At 38.3% G+C, this 15,586-nt stretch overlaps 1 protein-coding gene across 1 annotated transcript; it reads right to left on the minus strand.

Annotated features, from left to right (window-relative positions):
* Nucleotides 1–423: 423 nt before the first annotated feature.
* On the minus strand, nt 424–15,282 carry NWD2 (NACHT and WD repeat domain containing 2). The gene is made up of 4 exons (XM_008584612.1): nt 15,005–15,282; nt 12,870–13,014; nt 8,823–9,412; nt 424–6,611 (listed from the first exon to the last, which is right to left on the minus strand). The coding sequence occupies exons 1-4, from the start codon at nt 15,140–15,142 to the stop codon at nt 2,679–2,681; spliced, it is 4,806 nt and encodes a 1,601-aa protein (XP_008582834.1). The 5' UTR covers nt 15,143–15,282; the 3' UTR covers nt 424–2,678.
* Between the last annotated feature and the right edge of the window lie 304 nt (nt 15,283–15,586).

A 15,586-nucleotide genomic window follows, 5' to 3' on the forward strand; every position in this document is an offset into this window, starting at 1 on the left:
TACCTGAAAAACCTGGGAGTTTGCAGCAACCTCCATTGATCTTAAAGAGACCATCCTGGTCTCTCATCTGAAAGTTAGAAAATATATTATGGGTCATTATTGGTAAGTGCCTACTGGATATTGAATGCTATATTTTGATGAGCTTTGAGAACATGAACAGAAAAGACATTGATGGTGTACTGAAGTCATGTTCAGCTGTTCTTCCTGGACCTTTGTTTCTAGGTTTCCTCATCTGTAAATGTGGAATACTAACAGTAGCTACGTCATAAGGCTGTTGTGAAGATTACATGGTTTAGTACATGCAAAGCCTCAAGGACAGTGCCAGGCTCACCAGTGCACTTAATAAGTGTGAACACTTACTATTATTACCAAAGATCACTACTTCTGCCAAAGGTGGGGGAGAAAATAAACAGCACACAAATCTAAGTGGTTTATCTTTTATTCATACAAACAATACATACACAAGACCGTATAGTGTTTGAAGACTGAAATAATTTTCTAGTGTAACAACTCTGTAACAAAATTTTAACTAAATGTAACATTTATGAAAATATAAATCTCTGATTGGGTCTTCCCAACAATACAAAGTTTACATAAAAACATTCAATATGAGCTATCAGTTGCAAACAAGTTAGGAAAAAATCATTCAAGTCACTTGTTATACTTTATTGGCTTTAACACAGAACATTCACACACTACATTTAATCCACGTAGGCATTTAATTCTTAGGAATGTGTGGTATGGAGGTCCAGCTGATAATAGGAGTAAGAATGTGTTGCCTGAAAAGCTAAAAAGCATTATTCATACCATCAACTCCAGGTGATCCGTAGGTGGGGCTGAGCCTTCTCTGGGCTACCACCTCCCTGGTGAGTAACTAAACCCGGAGGAACGTACTGAAAAAAGTCTTTCACCATGGAGTGGGGTGTTTATATCTGAATCACATCTTTGAATGCTTTGTGTCAAACTGCTTTCCAATATGAAATACAATTGACTTGGTTTCTGTATTGGTTAGATCACTTTGTTTTTCTTGTTAGCATCAACAATCAAGATGTCACTGTATTTTCTCTCATTTTGTTCCCCAACAGCACTATAAGGTCTATAGCAGAAGCTATCACTACCTTTATTTTATAGTTTACAAAACAATACACTGTTGAGGATAAAGATCTGTCCAGGGATATATGATGAGTTATGGCAGAGCTGGACTGAAAGTCAGTTCCTTGTTCATTATTCTGCATACTGGAGTCAATATTGCCTCTTTCAAAGAAAACCAAACCAAACCATCACTACTGACACCCTTTGAAAAGTTATCAAGGACATGCCATGTAGAAAGTATAGAAGGAAGGAAATCACTTTTATCTTTTGAGATGTAATGTTTTCTTTTAAGTAAACGAAGTAGTTTTAAAAAATATTTAATACCATTTCATCGCTTCTACTTTGAAACGGCTAAGACTACAAAAGGCTCAGAAGAGTCAATCAGGAAGTGTAACAGATAAAGAAGCTCACATACAGTGTGTAGAAGTAAGAAAGTGATTACAAACAGGGACAATAAAGAACCTTTGGACACCCTTAAGATTTATGGAATATTTTAGCACAAAGACAGGCATATTCAGTTTGTCCCAGAGTATTTGGTCATCTTCGTTTTACACAGGAAAGAGGAGAAATGAGAGTAAGGCAAATATCATCAGTATTTCAGAGACAGTATGTTTAGAATGCTTGCTTTCTATTAAAATTTACTGCAGGGATTTAAGAAATAATTTATGCTTCCATACAACTGACTTGAATAGTACAGACTTTTTTTTGGTACAATGATAGAAATGAACAGACATTTTTACCAAATTTGTAATGCCCTTTCTGATCCTTCTTTGTACCTGGCACAAATATGCATTTCAAAAAGATGTGAAAAGATTGTGGTTTCTTATTAAATGTGTTCTTTTGCAACCCAGAAAATAAATAGTTAAAAATTCATATATTCCATTTTACAGAAACCCTTGCATGCAATTTTTGCAACTGTATTTTAATGAAAATGACTCTCCATGTTCAATAGCCCTATGATGGTGGTAGTTAGTTCTTGTGCCAGTCCAGTTCATGGTTTCATATTTCCCGTCAGGTCTCCTGGGAAACTGGAAATACATCTGGGCATTTTTGTTACATTATTTTGTACCTTTAGACCTTTCATCTGCAGACTAGGTTCACACAGTTGTCAGGATTGTAAATGTAAAGAGAGATTAAGGCTGTGTTTACTTAACACACAATCATTTTAAGTCAAACAGCTCTTTGTCCTCATGATTTCAACCATTTTTTGTAGAACTAATTCCAGTCCAAAGGTTCTGTCTATAACTCTAGCCTCTCTCATCTGAATCAATGGGATGAATTATGCTGCTTCCTACCACACAGCTAATTTTAAAACTTCTATCCTCTATCTTCCGGGTGAAGTAACCATTTAAATTCTACTTCTAGAAATTCTCTATCATTCCTTCATTCCTTTGACCAAAAGACTATACTGAAACCAACCTCACATTTTTGTACATTTCATGAGCATGTTAATAAAACCCTGGAATTCCAGCATCTTTCCTGTCTTTTAAGAAATGAGTAGTTTATCATTTGGGATAGAGAAGAAACACTTTTTTTTCCTTCTGTATGTGGATCGTGTGTTTCTGTTGAGCAGCATAAACATTTTGTTAGTTATCAGTGGCATAGCTGTGGCCCCTGAATTCTAGGGCGGAGCATACCCGGTCATAACAAGAGTTGTGTTTCTTGGAGGGCGTTGCTTCACTGGACTCAGTGGGGTCACTCACTGTGATGGGGCTATCTCTTGCAAAGACCTCAGTGGATTCTCTCCATAAGCAATCCACAGACACTTTAAAACAATAACTGTTACACTTTGGTCTGGATGTCTGTGTTGAATTGCTGAAAATTTGTCTGCTATTTGAAGTGGCAATTTTAATTTTCAGTGCAGCATCTACACGGTCCACTACTGTGTATATCCCTATACTCCCATCATCAAAGCCCACAATAATATTCAGGTGCCTCTGAGAGAGGGCAAGAAAAGTTGGCGTTTTGTAAAGGGAACAAGCACCGATATTTTTACCATCGGCAAGTCTCATTACAATTAAACTGGATATTGCACCATTTTCATCCTCCTCCTCACCGTTTCGGAAACAAATGTATACCAGGTAGCGACCATCTCGAGACAACCTCTGCCGCCAGATGATCCCAGAGGCATGAACCACTCGTAATTTACCACTATGTAAATCCAGGACATTGATATTTTCATCTCCCCGAGATATAATGCCTAACTTCCCATTGGGAGAAATTTCAAAATCCTCCAGATTTTTCAAGAAGTTGTTTGGAAGTTGCACGCGTCGACAGATCACTTCATCTGTTAGACTCCAGATGTTCACAGTCTCCGCTGATGTGATGAATACAATAATGTCAGGACAGTCGGGGATCAATTTAAAATTCACAATGGTGGTCCCATCTTCACAGCAAAATTTCTTGGTGATACTTCCTGTCCAAAGACTGACTGCCAGCACTTTGCTTTTAGTCATTCCCACCACAAAGGTATTTGCAGAGGTAATAAAGGCATTCTGCAAAGTGGTCAGTATGTTGCAGACCCTGTGGCCTGTGGCCAGTCTCCAAACCCTGGAGGCATTTTCTTCACAGAGAGAGACCACAAACTGGTCATTGTGTGTAATCAACAGCTGAGATATTCTCTGCCCATTAATTCGGAAGAGGTTTTCACCACTGATGGTGTGCCAGACATACTGGCTGCTTTTGTCATCTGATGTCACCATTATGTCTCCTGCAGATGTTAACACACAGTGTTCAACTATTCCTTCATGCTTAAACACTGCTTCAATAAACCCACTGCTGAAGTTCCACTTATGAACACAATCAGAGCCATCAAGGGAGTAAATGATTTCCCCTCTAGCAGGCAACACTAGACTTTGAATGGGTTTTCCAGTCTTATCTATGTTGGACATAGCTGTGATTATATCTATATCCCAAATAGAAAGAACACCACTGGTTGATAAAGACAGTAGCATATTGTGGTGACTGGATTTCACCAGCTTCACTATGGTACCCGAGATTTCCTGTAAGCTTGCCATACATTGTCCCGTGTCCCGCCTCCAAAAAAACACGGCTGAGGTATTCTCCATGGTTGCAATGATGCAGTCTCCATTCTTGGACAGCACAGCAGATATAAAGCGTTCATTGTGCTTGGCTCTGAACTTTTCAGCCACTTTCCACATGCCTGTATCTAAGAGCTCGATGCTGAGGGCTTTGCAGATCAGAACTGCACTTTGGTCCTCTGAAAGTTCAATGCCTACTACCTCGCTGTCCTCTCTTCGGCAGTCAAAGTCATCAGTCAGCTGGGGGTTGGAAATGTCCTCAGTATTCCAGACAGAAAGACTTCCCTCACTATCTACCATTACCATCTCTTGAGCCGTGTCCAAGATAAGAAGAAACTTCACAAACCCTCCTGAAAATTCAGATGTCACTGTACATAACTTTTCTCCACTTCCTAAATGAAATATGGTGGTAGTGTTCAGGTACTGTCCACAGAAAGCATACACACCATCCAGAGAGCACTGGACACATGTCACTTCGTACCAGCAGTGGAACTGGTAAAGGGGCCATCCGTATAGCAGATCGATGACAGTGACATCTTTGCTGGCTTCGAGCCATGCAAGGGCATGGTTCACAGACAGTGTAAACCCATTGATGTAGGTGGAGCTGCTTCCATGCTTGGTTCCTTTGATTTCCACTTCAGACAGGAGACAAGAATTGACATTGTCATAAATCAACAGGGTGTTATTTGTTGTAGCCACCACAAGATACTTTTCGTCACTGCTTAATTTCATGCCCAGGATGACAGACTGGGCTGTAGTGATTTGCCTGAGTAGCTGGCGAGTTTCTACATCCCATGTACTGATGGAACCATTTTCTAAAGCTGTGAGGACAGTACTGGGGTTACAGGTAGGCAGAATCTCTGTGACATGCAGGTAGCTGGATGACAGGGGAAGACGCTCTGGGCTGTATGTCACATCCATGGATGAATGCAGTGGCACAATGGAGCAATATTTGGGCCCGTCTTTGTCACATTCTAAAAGAAGGTGTCTAAGTTTGGGCAGGGAACTCACAACAGGCAGCAGTCTTTGCTGAAGCTCTGCAGAAAGGGAGCCAGGAAACGCAATGACCTTGTTTTTGATGCCGCGGAGGGTGCTGGCCAGGAACTTCAGTTCCTTCTCCTGCGAGTAATTGTAAGCCAGCTCGATGTCTGAAAGCACTTTGTCAAACTGGCCAATTTTGATCATGGTATAAAGCCAGCTGAAGTTCATGATGATGCCATAAAGCAGGTCATCTGTTTTTCCACACCTTGTCAGGTGGTGCAAAAGCTCACACATTTTCCTATGATTGACAAAAAAGATGTCGGGCTCAAGCGGGTTGCACTGGAAAACCCAGGGCTGGTCCGGAGCCTGCCTGTCAAAGGAGGCCTGTTCCATGAAGTGTTTTTCTTCTTCCAGCAGGCTTCTGCTCTCTAAGTCAAGGCAGCTGTTCAAATAGGGATCTTCCAGGCAGAAAGCTTTCCTCCTGCCCCCTGACCAGACCCCCAGAAAATAATCTGCCAGGATGGTGTGCATTTCACGCAGGTGACCGTCATCCTGAAGATACAGCTTCTGGGCTATAAGCTGCAGGTGTCTGTTGGCCCAGACCAGGAGTGTGACATTCTTCACGTGTCTTTCTATTAAGTACCCACTAAGACCTTCCTTGAGCCTTGCTATATACAAATATGGCACTCGCAGGGGATTGCTGGGCCTGGTGTTCTCATGGAGCTCATTCATAACGCTGTTGTCTAGGGCTAACACATCCTCCAGTTCCATTTCACTCAAACCTATTTTGGCCATGGTGATATAACCAAGAGCCCTGGAGACCAGTTTCTGGCCACACCGCTTCTGCAAGGACCAGAATAACTGCTCTATACTTTCATGAACAGTGACACAGAGAGAGGATTCATCGACATCTTTGTGAGATCTCCAATGTCTCACCTCCCTGAAGGTCAGGTTCACAAACATTGGCAGCGTGCACTTGGAGAATGCATTGTTCACGTAAATCTGCTGGCCTGATGTGACCTTCCTTTTGACCCGCAGCAGCTGGTGTTTGAGGACCTGGCTGCACATCTTCCTGTCCCGGGGAATCAGCTCAATGTAGTTGTCTTCTTCATGGATAAGGCACCTTAGTTTCTGCAGGATCCCATGTTTGTTGGGCAGTGTGGAGAGGACTATCCGTACAAAGCGGGGAAGGTGAGCTGGGAGCCACCAAAGCTTCCTGGCATCATCATTCTCTGAGAGCTGCTCCAGGGCATCAAATAATATTACTAGAGGTCTCTGCAATGAAGACTCATTCAAAAGGTTTATGAATAAGTCACGGAGGTCATGGATCTTCTTAGGGTAGCTTTGAACCAGACACCGGTAATTAACTGCCAATTGTTCACAAACACTTAGAAGGAGGCTCCTAAGGTCAGTACTCATGTCTGTTGTTCCTAGAAATCTCACGACGACTACTGGGTCAGATTCTGGACCTGTGTCTTCATGTAGCCAGCCATAAGCCTGAAACACAAAAGCAGGGTTTAGAGTGGTATTAAGTATTCACATGATCATATACAACACTGTTTACTCCCTCTAGAGCTCAGACTTCTGGTAACCCCTATCATGCAAGAAGTAGCCTAGAACCAAGAAATGGAAAAACCATCTAAGAAGGCTGAAGAGTTATCACAAAGCTAATATACTAAAATCTACAGCTGAGACCCTAAGGATTACCCTTACTAAAGGCAGTAAAACAGTGATAATAGTATTATTCAATCATAAGGCAACATGTAGCTTGTATTCAACAAATTACAGAGCATTTCATAAACAGTATATCCAAATATCTAGGATGGTCAGTTTTTTATCACTGAATCCCAATTACATGGCAGTTGTTGGCACACAGTAGGTACTTAGTAAATGTTTGTTTAATGAATAGATTAAGTGACGATTTACACATTATATTATTTGCTTTTTTTTTTCTTTTTGTCTTGTGTTTGTTGGGTTTTCTTATTATCCCATGTTTCCCCTTCTTAAGTTTTGATACAAGTGTCATAACAAAACAATCTCTTCAATGCCCTTTGAAGGGGAGAGAAAGTTAAAGGGAGGCACTCATATGTTATTTAATTTTCTGTAATTGTTTATGCTTCACTTGTTTTGATGATTTGCTTGGAAATAAAATAGGAGGATTGCCTACCAAGAAAGTAACATTTATATAATCTCGATGATAATCTTATTCATAAATTCATTTATTCAACAACAATACATGCAGAAATATTACATGGAGGTTTGGGAATAATTTAAATTTCCCTAGAGGATCATAGAAATAAACAAAGATGAAACAACTAAAGCTGATTAAATAGTAACATATGAACAAGTGTCCCCAAACCACTGTGTAAACCTTGTTTCTTGAGGTAGCATGTTCTTTGCTATCTACATTTACTCATAGCATATTTAACTGGGAAATTAAATTAAAAAATTTAAAAAGAGACTATAAAAAATAGCTAAACAGATCGTAATAACTTCGTATAGCATACATTATACGAAGTTATACGAAAATCTACATAATGTTGGTTAAAAACAGTTTTGTTAAATATTGTGCTTTATAAAAGATAGTTTGCTACAAAAACATGCAGTCATCAATCCTCACATTATGTGATTACAGTATCACTTAACAGAAGAGGAAACTGAGTCGCAGATTGGAAAAATAACTTGCTTGGAGTTAAATGGTCAACAAGAGATAAAGTTGAAGTAGAAGTCATATCTGACTTTCATTCTAAGTGCTCTCTCATTTTTTTAAATTGTGGAGTTAAAGAGTTAATAAACATATGAGAGGGCTGCTAATGAGATATGATCAAAGCATAAAATATTCCAAAGAGTATTTTTAGGGAAATAAAGTCCTTCGGTAATCCTTGGAATTTACCAAGGATACTCCTTAGAAAAGGAATTGTTATTTCACACATTAGGATGGAAGTTTATGAAATTTAGTTCCTCAAGAGACCAGTTTTGTTAAATATTGTGCTTTATAAAAGATAGTTTGCTACAAAAACATGCAGTCATCAATCCTCACATTATGTGATTACAGTATCACTTAACAGAAGAGGAAACTGAGTCGCAGATTGGAAAAATACCTTGCTTGGAGTTAAATGGTCAACAAGAGATAAAGTTGAAGTAGAAGTCATATCTGACTTTCATTCTAAGTGCTCTCTCATTTTTTTTAATTGTGGAGTTAAAGAGTTAATAAACATATGAGAGGGCTGCTAATGAGATATGATCAAAGTATAAAATATTCCAAAGAGTATTTTTAGGGAAATAAAGTCCTTCAGTAATTCTTGGAATTTACCAAGGATACTCCTTAGAAAAGGAAGTGTTATTTCACACATTAGGATGGAAGTTTATGAAATTTAGTTCCTCAAGAGATGGTTCAGGTTAAGGTATAAATAAGTTTAGAGAAGATTTATGGATGTCAGTTTTGTAATGAGCTATTAAGGAAAACATGCATTTTGTTGTTGTTTAGCTCCAACCTTTGAAACTGATTTAAAGGAAGATAATTCTGCCATCCTACAACTATCCTTTGGTGCAAATCATAAAGCACAGTTTGCTGTTCCTACATTGATTGCTTATGATGATCATATGCATCTTCCTCTCTCCTCGGAAAATGGAAATAAGTTTGATCAATTTATCCTTTCCCCAAAGTAAAAGTTTTTACAAATATCATGGGAAAGAATAGACTTTTACCTTCTTTGCTACTTCAGCTAGCAGAAGGGTCTTCCCAGTGCATGGTCCACCATATACAATAAGAGGGTTGATGTGCCCAGTTTTGCTTGGAAGAATGTATTTATGCACTATGTTTAGAGATTCGGATTTGTACTCATAGAAGGAGGCATATGTTTTACATAATGATGAATGCTGAAGGATTTCATCGTAGAGTGTATCAGTTTCAGTGTCAAAATTCTGTTGTACCGTTGCCTGAATGATGTCAATCATATCCTCATAAAATTGTTTACCAAGTCCTTCTATGTAATGGTTTTCTATTTCTTGGGAATAGCCTAGTTTCATGTCACAATGAGTAACAGATGTGTACACTCTCAGATTAGATGACGCAACAATAGTAGGAATAAATTCATCCCTGAGTTTTATCAGCTTCTCTTGGGCTTCTGGGTCTCGAATAATCCTTGGTTCTGTTCCAGTTATATCCATGTATTTTCCCATCTCTGGGATCTTCACAAAGCGCTCAATGTTAGCGATTTTCCTAATGTAGCAAACACACTTCTTTAGGAATGCTGGAGTTTGCTTTCCTAGAGCGAAGTCAAACTCATCCTCTATAGCTGAAAGAAAATAAGACAAGGAGTTTATTGCCTAGAACAAAGCAGCCAGGTGCCCACATTCTCAACACTCAACTCTTAGTTGTTAGTGGTAGATTATTTTGCTTATAGTTTGTAGTGGAGTAGTCTATAGGATAATTAATTTCTCAATTCCTTAATTTCCTATTTGTCTTTTCCTAAGCAGCCGGGGCCCAGAAGAATGGGTTTTAAATTAAATTATTTAGGGGGCCGGCCCTTGGCTCACTCGGGAGAGTGCGGTGCTGATAACACCAAGGCCGCGGGTTCGGATCCCATATAGGGATGGTCGGTTGGCTCACTGGGTGAGCGTGGTGCTGACAACACCAAGTCAAGGGTTAAGATCCCCTTACCGGTCATCTTTAAAAAAAAAATAATAATAAAAATAAATTAAATTATTTAGTTTCCTCCTTAATTTGAGGGATAGGTTGAACATAAGCCTAATAAAGAAAGCCCACCAAGTTTATAATTGATACTTTTAAGTTGCTGCCCTTAGTGTCCTTTCAGTGATTATAAGAGAGAACAGGGACCAATTTGGGCCAGGAAAGAAAAAGAAGGAGCCTGTTTAACGTATCTAGTTTATTTGTTCCTTGCTTTTCTGTTTTTTATAATGAGGTTTCACCATTTTGTCTGAGGTGTATTGTACCCCGGACAGATACATTCAAATGTAGATACAAAAGCACATTTTAAAACAAAATATGATCATGTTCTGATTACTGATCGATTTGAATTATCCATGTTACTGTTAAATTCCATTATATCCATCAGAACAGGCACAGAAAAATAACTTACTATACAACTTTATTTCTTCTAAAATAAACCGTATTATGGCTTACAATACATACGCTTACACACAAGTAAGTGTACCTTATAAATCATTTGAGTCCCCATAAGAACATTTAAAACTGGATCAGCAGTAATAAAAACATCATTGTTCAGGGAAAAAATTTAAAATGAATAAAATAATTAAACCAGTGGAAATGAATTTTAACGCAAGAAGTCTTCTAAAATTGGCATTTTTCTTTCTTTCCCTCCCTCCCTCCCTCCTTCCCTTCTTCCAATTGTGGTCTCTACTGAGTACCTCCTATGGGCCAGGCATGCTGCTAGCTGCTTAGGATACAATGCTGAGAGAAAATGCCATTATGGATGGAGTGCTATGGACTGAATGTTTGTGTCCCCCCTCAGAATTCATATGTGGAAATCTAAACTCCAATGTGATGGTATTTGGAGGTGGAGCCTTTGGGAGATGAATTAGGTCATGATGGTGGACCCCTCATGAATGGGTTAAGCGTCCTCATTAAAGGGACCCCAGAGAGCTCCCTTGCCCCTCCTGCCATAGGAGGACACAGCAAGAAGACAGACATCTATGAACCAGGAAGTGGGCCCTCACCAGACACGGAATCTGCAGGTTCCTTGATCTTGGACTTCTCAGCCTCCAGATGATGAGAAATACATTTCTGCTGTTTATAAGCCCCCCAGTCTATAGTATTATGATATAGTAGCCCAAATGGACTAAGACACGAAATTTATAGTCCAGTGCTGGATGGCAAACATTAATCCTACAATCCCACAAACAAATGTAATATGATTGTTTTTAGTCCGGGGACAGGGAAGAACATGGTGTGATGAGAACAGTCAGGGATCTAACTCACTAGGTGGGGAAAGGGAAGACTTTCCTAAGGAGGTGACTACTCAGCTGGGATCTGATGGAAGACTGGTGGGGGGAGGGCTCTTAATGCACAAGACTGATTTCCTAAGGAGGTGACTACTCAGCTGGGATCTGATGGAAGACTGGTGGGGGGAGGGCTCTTGTTCTGGCCATAAATTAGAACAATTTTTATGTGCAGGCCACAACTCCAATGTCAAGCAAAACCTAGAGCACACATACATATATTCTATAAAGTAACTATTAAGGAGGGTGGGAATTTTATTTAAAAATGGTGCCTTTTAGTGGAACTCTTGTAATAATATTTTTTTCAGTAACGATAGCAATCAATCACAGTTTTCGATTCAAGTGAAAAAGATATGTTTATAGCCACCAGTGTTCAGTAAGCTGTGCCACGAGCACCAGTACTCTTTACAAATGGTTTTAATCAAGCAAGTTGGTTAAGGAAGCCAGTTAAAGGAGCTTATACAACATATGCCTACTCCTCTTTTTACAGGAGAGTAAAAACTTGTTATAATGTAGACGAGGGGAGATGTAAGAAGTCTGGACATCATGAGCTGCTGCAGAAAGCAGCCTTTGGCCCGTCTCTTTTCAGGCCATCTGGATTAGCAGGTGCTACATTCTGAGAGTATCACAAAGAGAAAGGAAGTGGTCAGGCTTCAATGTCTATACACAATATGCAATAATCAGAGACTTGTGCTGCCACTTTGACTCCCAGAAAACAACTCAGCTGCAATCAACCAAGTTGGTAGCACCCATCTAAACTCAGCTCACGGGAAAAAAAGAGGCTGTACACGGAGTACCTGGTATTGTTTAGACTTAATAAGTATACCTGAATAAAAGAGTGATGTGATACAAAGTCAACTATCTAAAGTTATTTTCAGAAGCAACCTCATGATTTTAGGGGACTTTTATTCATAATTTCTGACATCTCTTTGCCAATAAATATAAACATTCCCCCCTCCTTAGTAGAAAACTGCATCTGTTTTCTGTCTTTGTATTTCCCTTGACACCATAAAATTTAACCAGTTTTTATACTTGATGAAGGTAATATTGGAAACAGAGTCCCAGCCCTGGTAACTATTACCCATGAGACATTAATCTCTTTATCATCTCCAAGTCCACTCAGTTTTGATGTTCACAGAAAGGTACCATTTTGGAGTCTAATATATTTCTCTTCCTCTCCTATTGTTTATAATTTTTTTTTCTTTTTCTTTTTTTTGCAGTTGGCCAGTATAGGCATCAAACCCTGGACCTTGGCGTTATCAGCACTATCCTCTAACCAACAGAGCTAAACCCTCCAGTCTTCCTCTCCTGTTGTTTAAAAAGGTGAAACCAGAAGTGTGAAAAATTACAACAAATATAAGTAATAACACCACGCTGTAACCAACTGAGCTAACGGAGGAATTGGTAAAGGGACATGAAAATCAACTACATTGTATATGACAAGTTAAAAAATAATAAAAAATATAAGTAATACACCTTTACGGGTTCTATCTAGTATTTTTATCTTCAAGATTTCTGAAAATTTTAAAGTAATGTGCTATATCCATTTGAGAGAGTTTGCACTTCTCTAGCAATTTTGATTGTGCAGGCATGATCTTAAAATGAGTTTGAAATGTAAAAGAAATAAAATTGTCACAAGCAAGTAGGAGATGTCACTTCAAGCAGAAAACAGTCCACTGGAGTAGTTCCAAATTTGCAGAACCATAAAAGGGAAGCAGTGATGCATCTATTATTTATTTATTCTTTAGTTTACTGAGGATGTATAAAAATTACCTGAGAACAGGTACCTCTTAGCTTGGCTGTGTTTCATTTTCCCCTTTTCATGCAACAGTTTTACAGCAGCCTTAAATATCTTCTTGATCTCATCTGATATCTCTTGCCATGTCTTCTCAATTTCAGCATTGGCAGAATGCTGCATCTATGGAAATACATAGGTAGGAAATCGATTTTAAAAATAATTTTAAAAATCCTTATATTTAAGAGGAAGAGAATTTCTATTATTCAAAGGTCTATTATGTGCCAATACTATGATAGGTGCTGTATAGACAGTGTCTCATTTAATACCCTCCACCAATAATCCTGGAAATTAGAAATTATCTCCATGCTGCAAGTGAATTTGAGCAAGTTACATAAGGGCGTGACCTAAACAGTGTTTGTTGGGTTTTCTTATTATCCCATGTTTCCCCTTCTTAAGTTTTGATACAAGTGTCATAACAAAACAATCTCTTCAATGCCCTTTGAAGGGGAGAGAAAGTTAAAGGGAGGCACTCATATGTTATTTAATTTTCTGTAATTGTTTATGCTTCACTTGTTTTGATGATTTGCTTGGAAATAAAATAGGAGGATTGCCTACCAAGAAAGTAACATTTATATAATCTCGATGATAATCTTATTCATAAATTCATTTATTCAACAACAATACATGCAGAAATATTACATGGAGGTTTGGGAATAATTTAAATTTCCCTAGAGGATCATAGAAATAAACAAAGATGAAACAACTAAAGCTGATTAAATAGTAACATATGAACAAGTGTCCCCAAACCACTGTGTAAACCTTGTTTCTTGAGGTAGCATGTTCTTTGCTATCTACATTTACTCATAGCATATTTAACTGGGAAATTAAATTAAAAAATTTAAAAAGAGACTATAAAAAATAGCTAAACAGATTTTAAAAAGAACCCCCACTCCACCAACACACACACACACACATCTTCCACAAAATAAAAAATATATCTGTTGGACTTGAAAACTCAATGTATGCACAAAGTGGACACAGCTGAAGAAAAAATTGGTGAACTGGGAAAAAGATCTGAAGTAATCTTCTGGAAAACAGCACAGAGAGATAAGGAAATTGATAATGTGAAAGAGAATTAAGGACATGGAGGACAGGCTAGGATGGTCTAATGTACATCTAATTAAAGAGCAAAAAGGAAAGAACAGAGGGAATAGAGGAGAGACATTATTTGATAACATGATGGCTGAGAATTTTCCAGAACTGATGGAATATATGACTTCACAGATATAAAAAGCATAACATATACCAATCAGAATAAACAAATTATAGAAAAATGGGCAAGTAATATTTTCAGATAAACAAACACAGAATTTATCACTAGAAGACCTTCATTAACAAAACTTCCAAAAGATATACTTCCAGAAGAAGGAAAATGACCCCAGAAGGAAAGTCAAAAATACTAAAAGGAAAGGTGAGTAAAAAATTGGAAAGCTTTGGATTAACTTTTTTTTCCCATTTTTTTTAGAGTGTACAATGTGATGTTTTGATACATGCATACATTGTGAAACAATTACTACAATAAAGCTAATTAACATGTCCATCACCTCACATAGTTACCTTTTTTTCTTTTGTGGTAAGAGCATTTGAGATCTACTCTGTCAGCAAATTTCAAGTATATGATACATTATTATTAACTGTAGTCCCTTACTGTACAATGTCTCCAGAACTTATTCATCCTAAAACTGCAAGTTTGTACCCTTTGACCAACATCTCCCCATTTGCCCCATACTCCAGCCCCTGGTAATTCCTTTCTACTCTCTGCTACCATGAGTTCAACATATGAGATTCCACATATAAGTGAGTGCATCCCACCAACAGTGTGCCAGGGTTTCCTTTTCTCCTCCTCCTCACCAACACGTGTTATCTTTTGGCTTTTTGATATTAGCAACCCTAACACACGTGAGGTGACATAACTCACTGTGTTTTTTTTTTTTTGATTTGCATTTCCCTGATGATTAGTATGGATATAGTTGTTAAAAGGAAATATAGGGCCTAGGGCAGAGTAACTTTTTGTATACTGTGCCTTTTCTGCAGAGAAAAGCACCCCTGGATGACATAAACAGTTTAAAGTAATGGAGAGATCAATACTGCAGAGAGAAAGACAACTTACTGCATTTCTATTGCTTCTCAGCATTTCTGATTTGGGTCTGAGGTAATAAGCTGCTGGCACCGAGTTCTCATCTCGACAGTACCACTCTTCCAGTAACTTAGTCTCCAGCTTTGCCTCTATGGCAGCATCCAAAATCATTTCAAACTCTGAGGCTTCCACTTCTCCGGGGATTCGAATGTTCCCATATTTTTCACCTAACAGTCCCTGTGTATCAACAAGAAAGTTCAGTTTAATGTATCACCAAGAGAGTTCGTTTTAATGTTCACATCACGTGGTCACTCAATAAATATTAATAGATAACAGGATACACTGCTCCACCAGTTTTCTTTAATCACAGCAGATACTTGATTTCACAAGTAAAATTAAATTAATTATATTATAATTATAATAAATTACTTACATGCTGAGAAGTGAGATTGTATATCACACCAGACAAATTCAAAACACACAATTTTTGTGGCAAAGTTACTTTCTCAAAGTTTACCTAGTGCAACCAAAGCTATTTTACTCTGAGAATTTTTTTGTTTGTGACAAAGAAAAATGACATGCTGGGCTCTACGAAATGTCGAACATGTAATGTCT

This window comes from Galeopterus variegatus, unplaced genomic scaffold (genome assembly GCF_000696425.1).
Source record: "Galeopterus variegatus unplaced genomic scaffold, G_variegatus-3.0.2 Scaffold3314, whole genome shotgun sequence".
Lineage (NCBI taxonomy): Eukaryota > Metazoa > Chordata > Mammalia > Dermoptera > Cynocephalidae > Galeopterus > Galeopterus variegatus.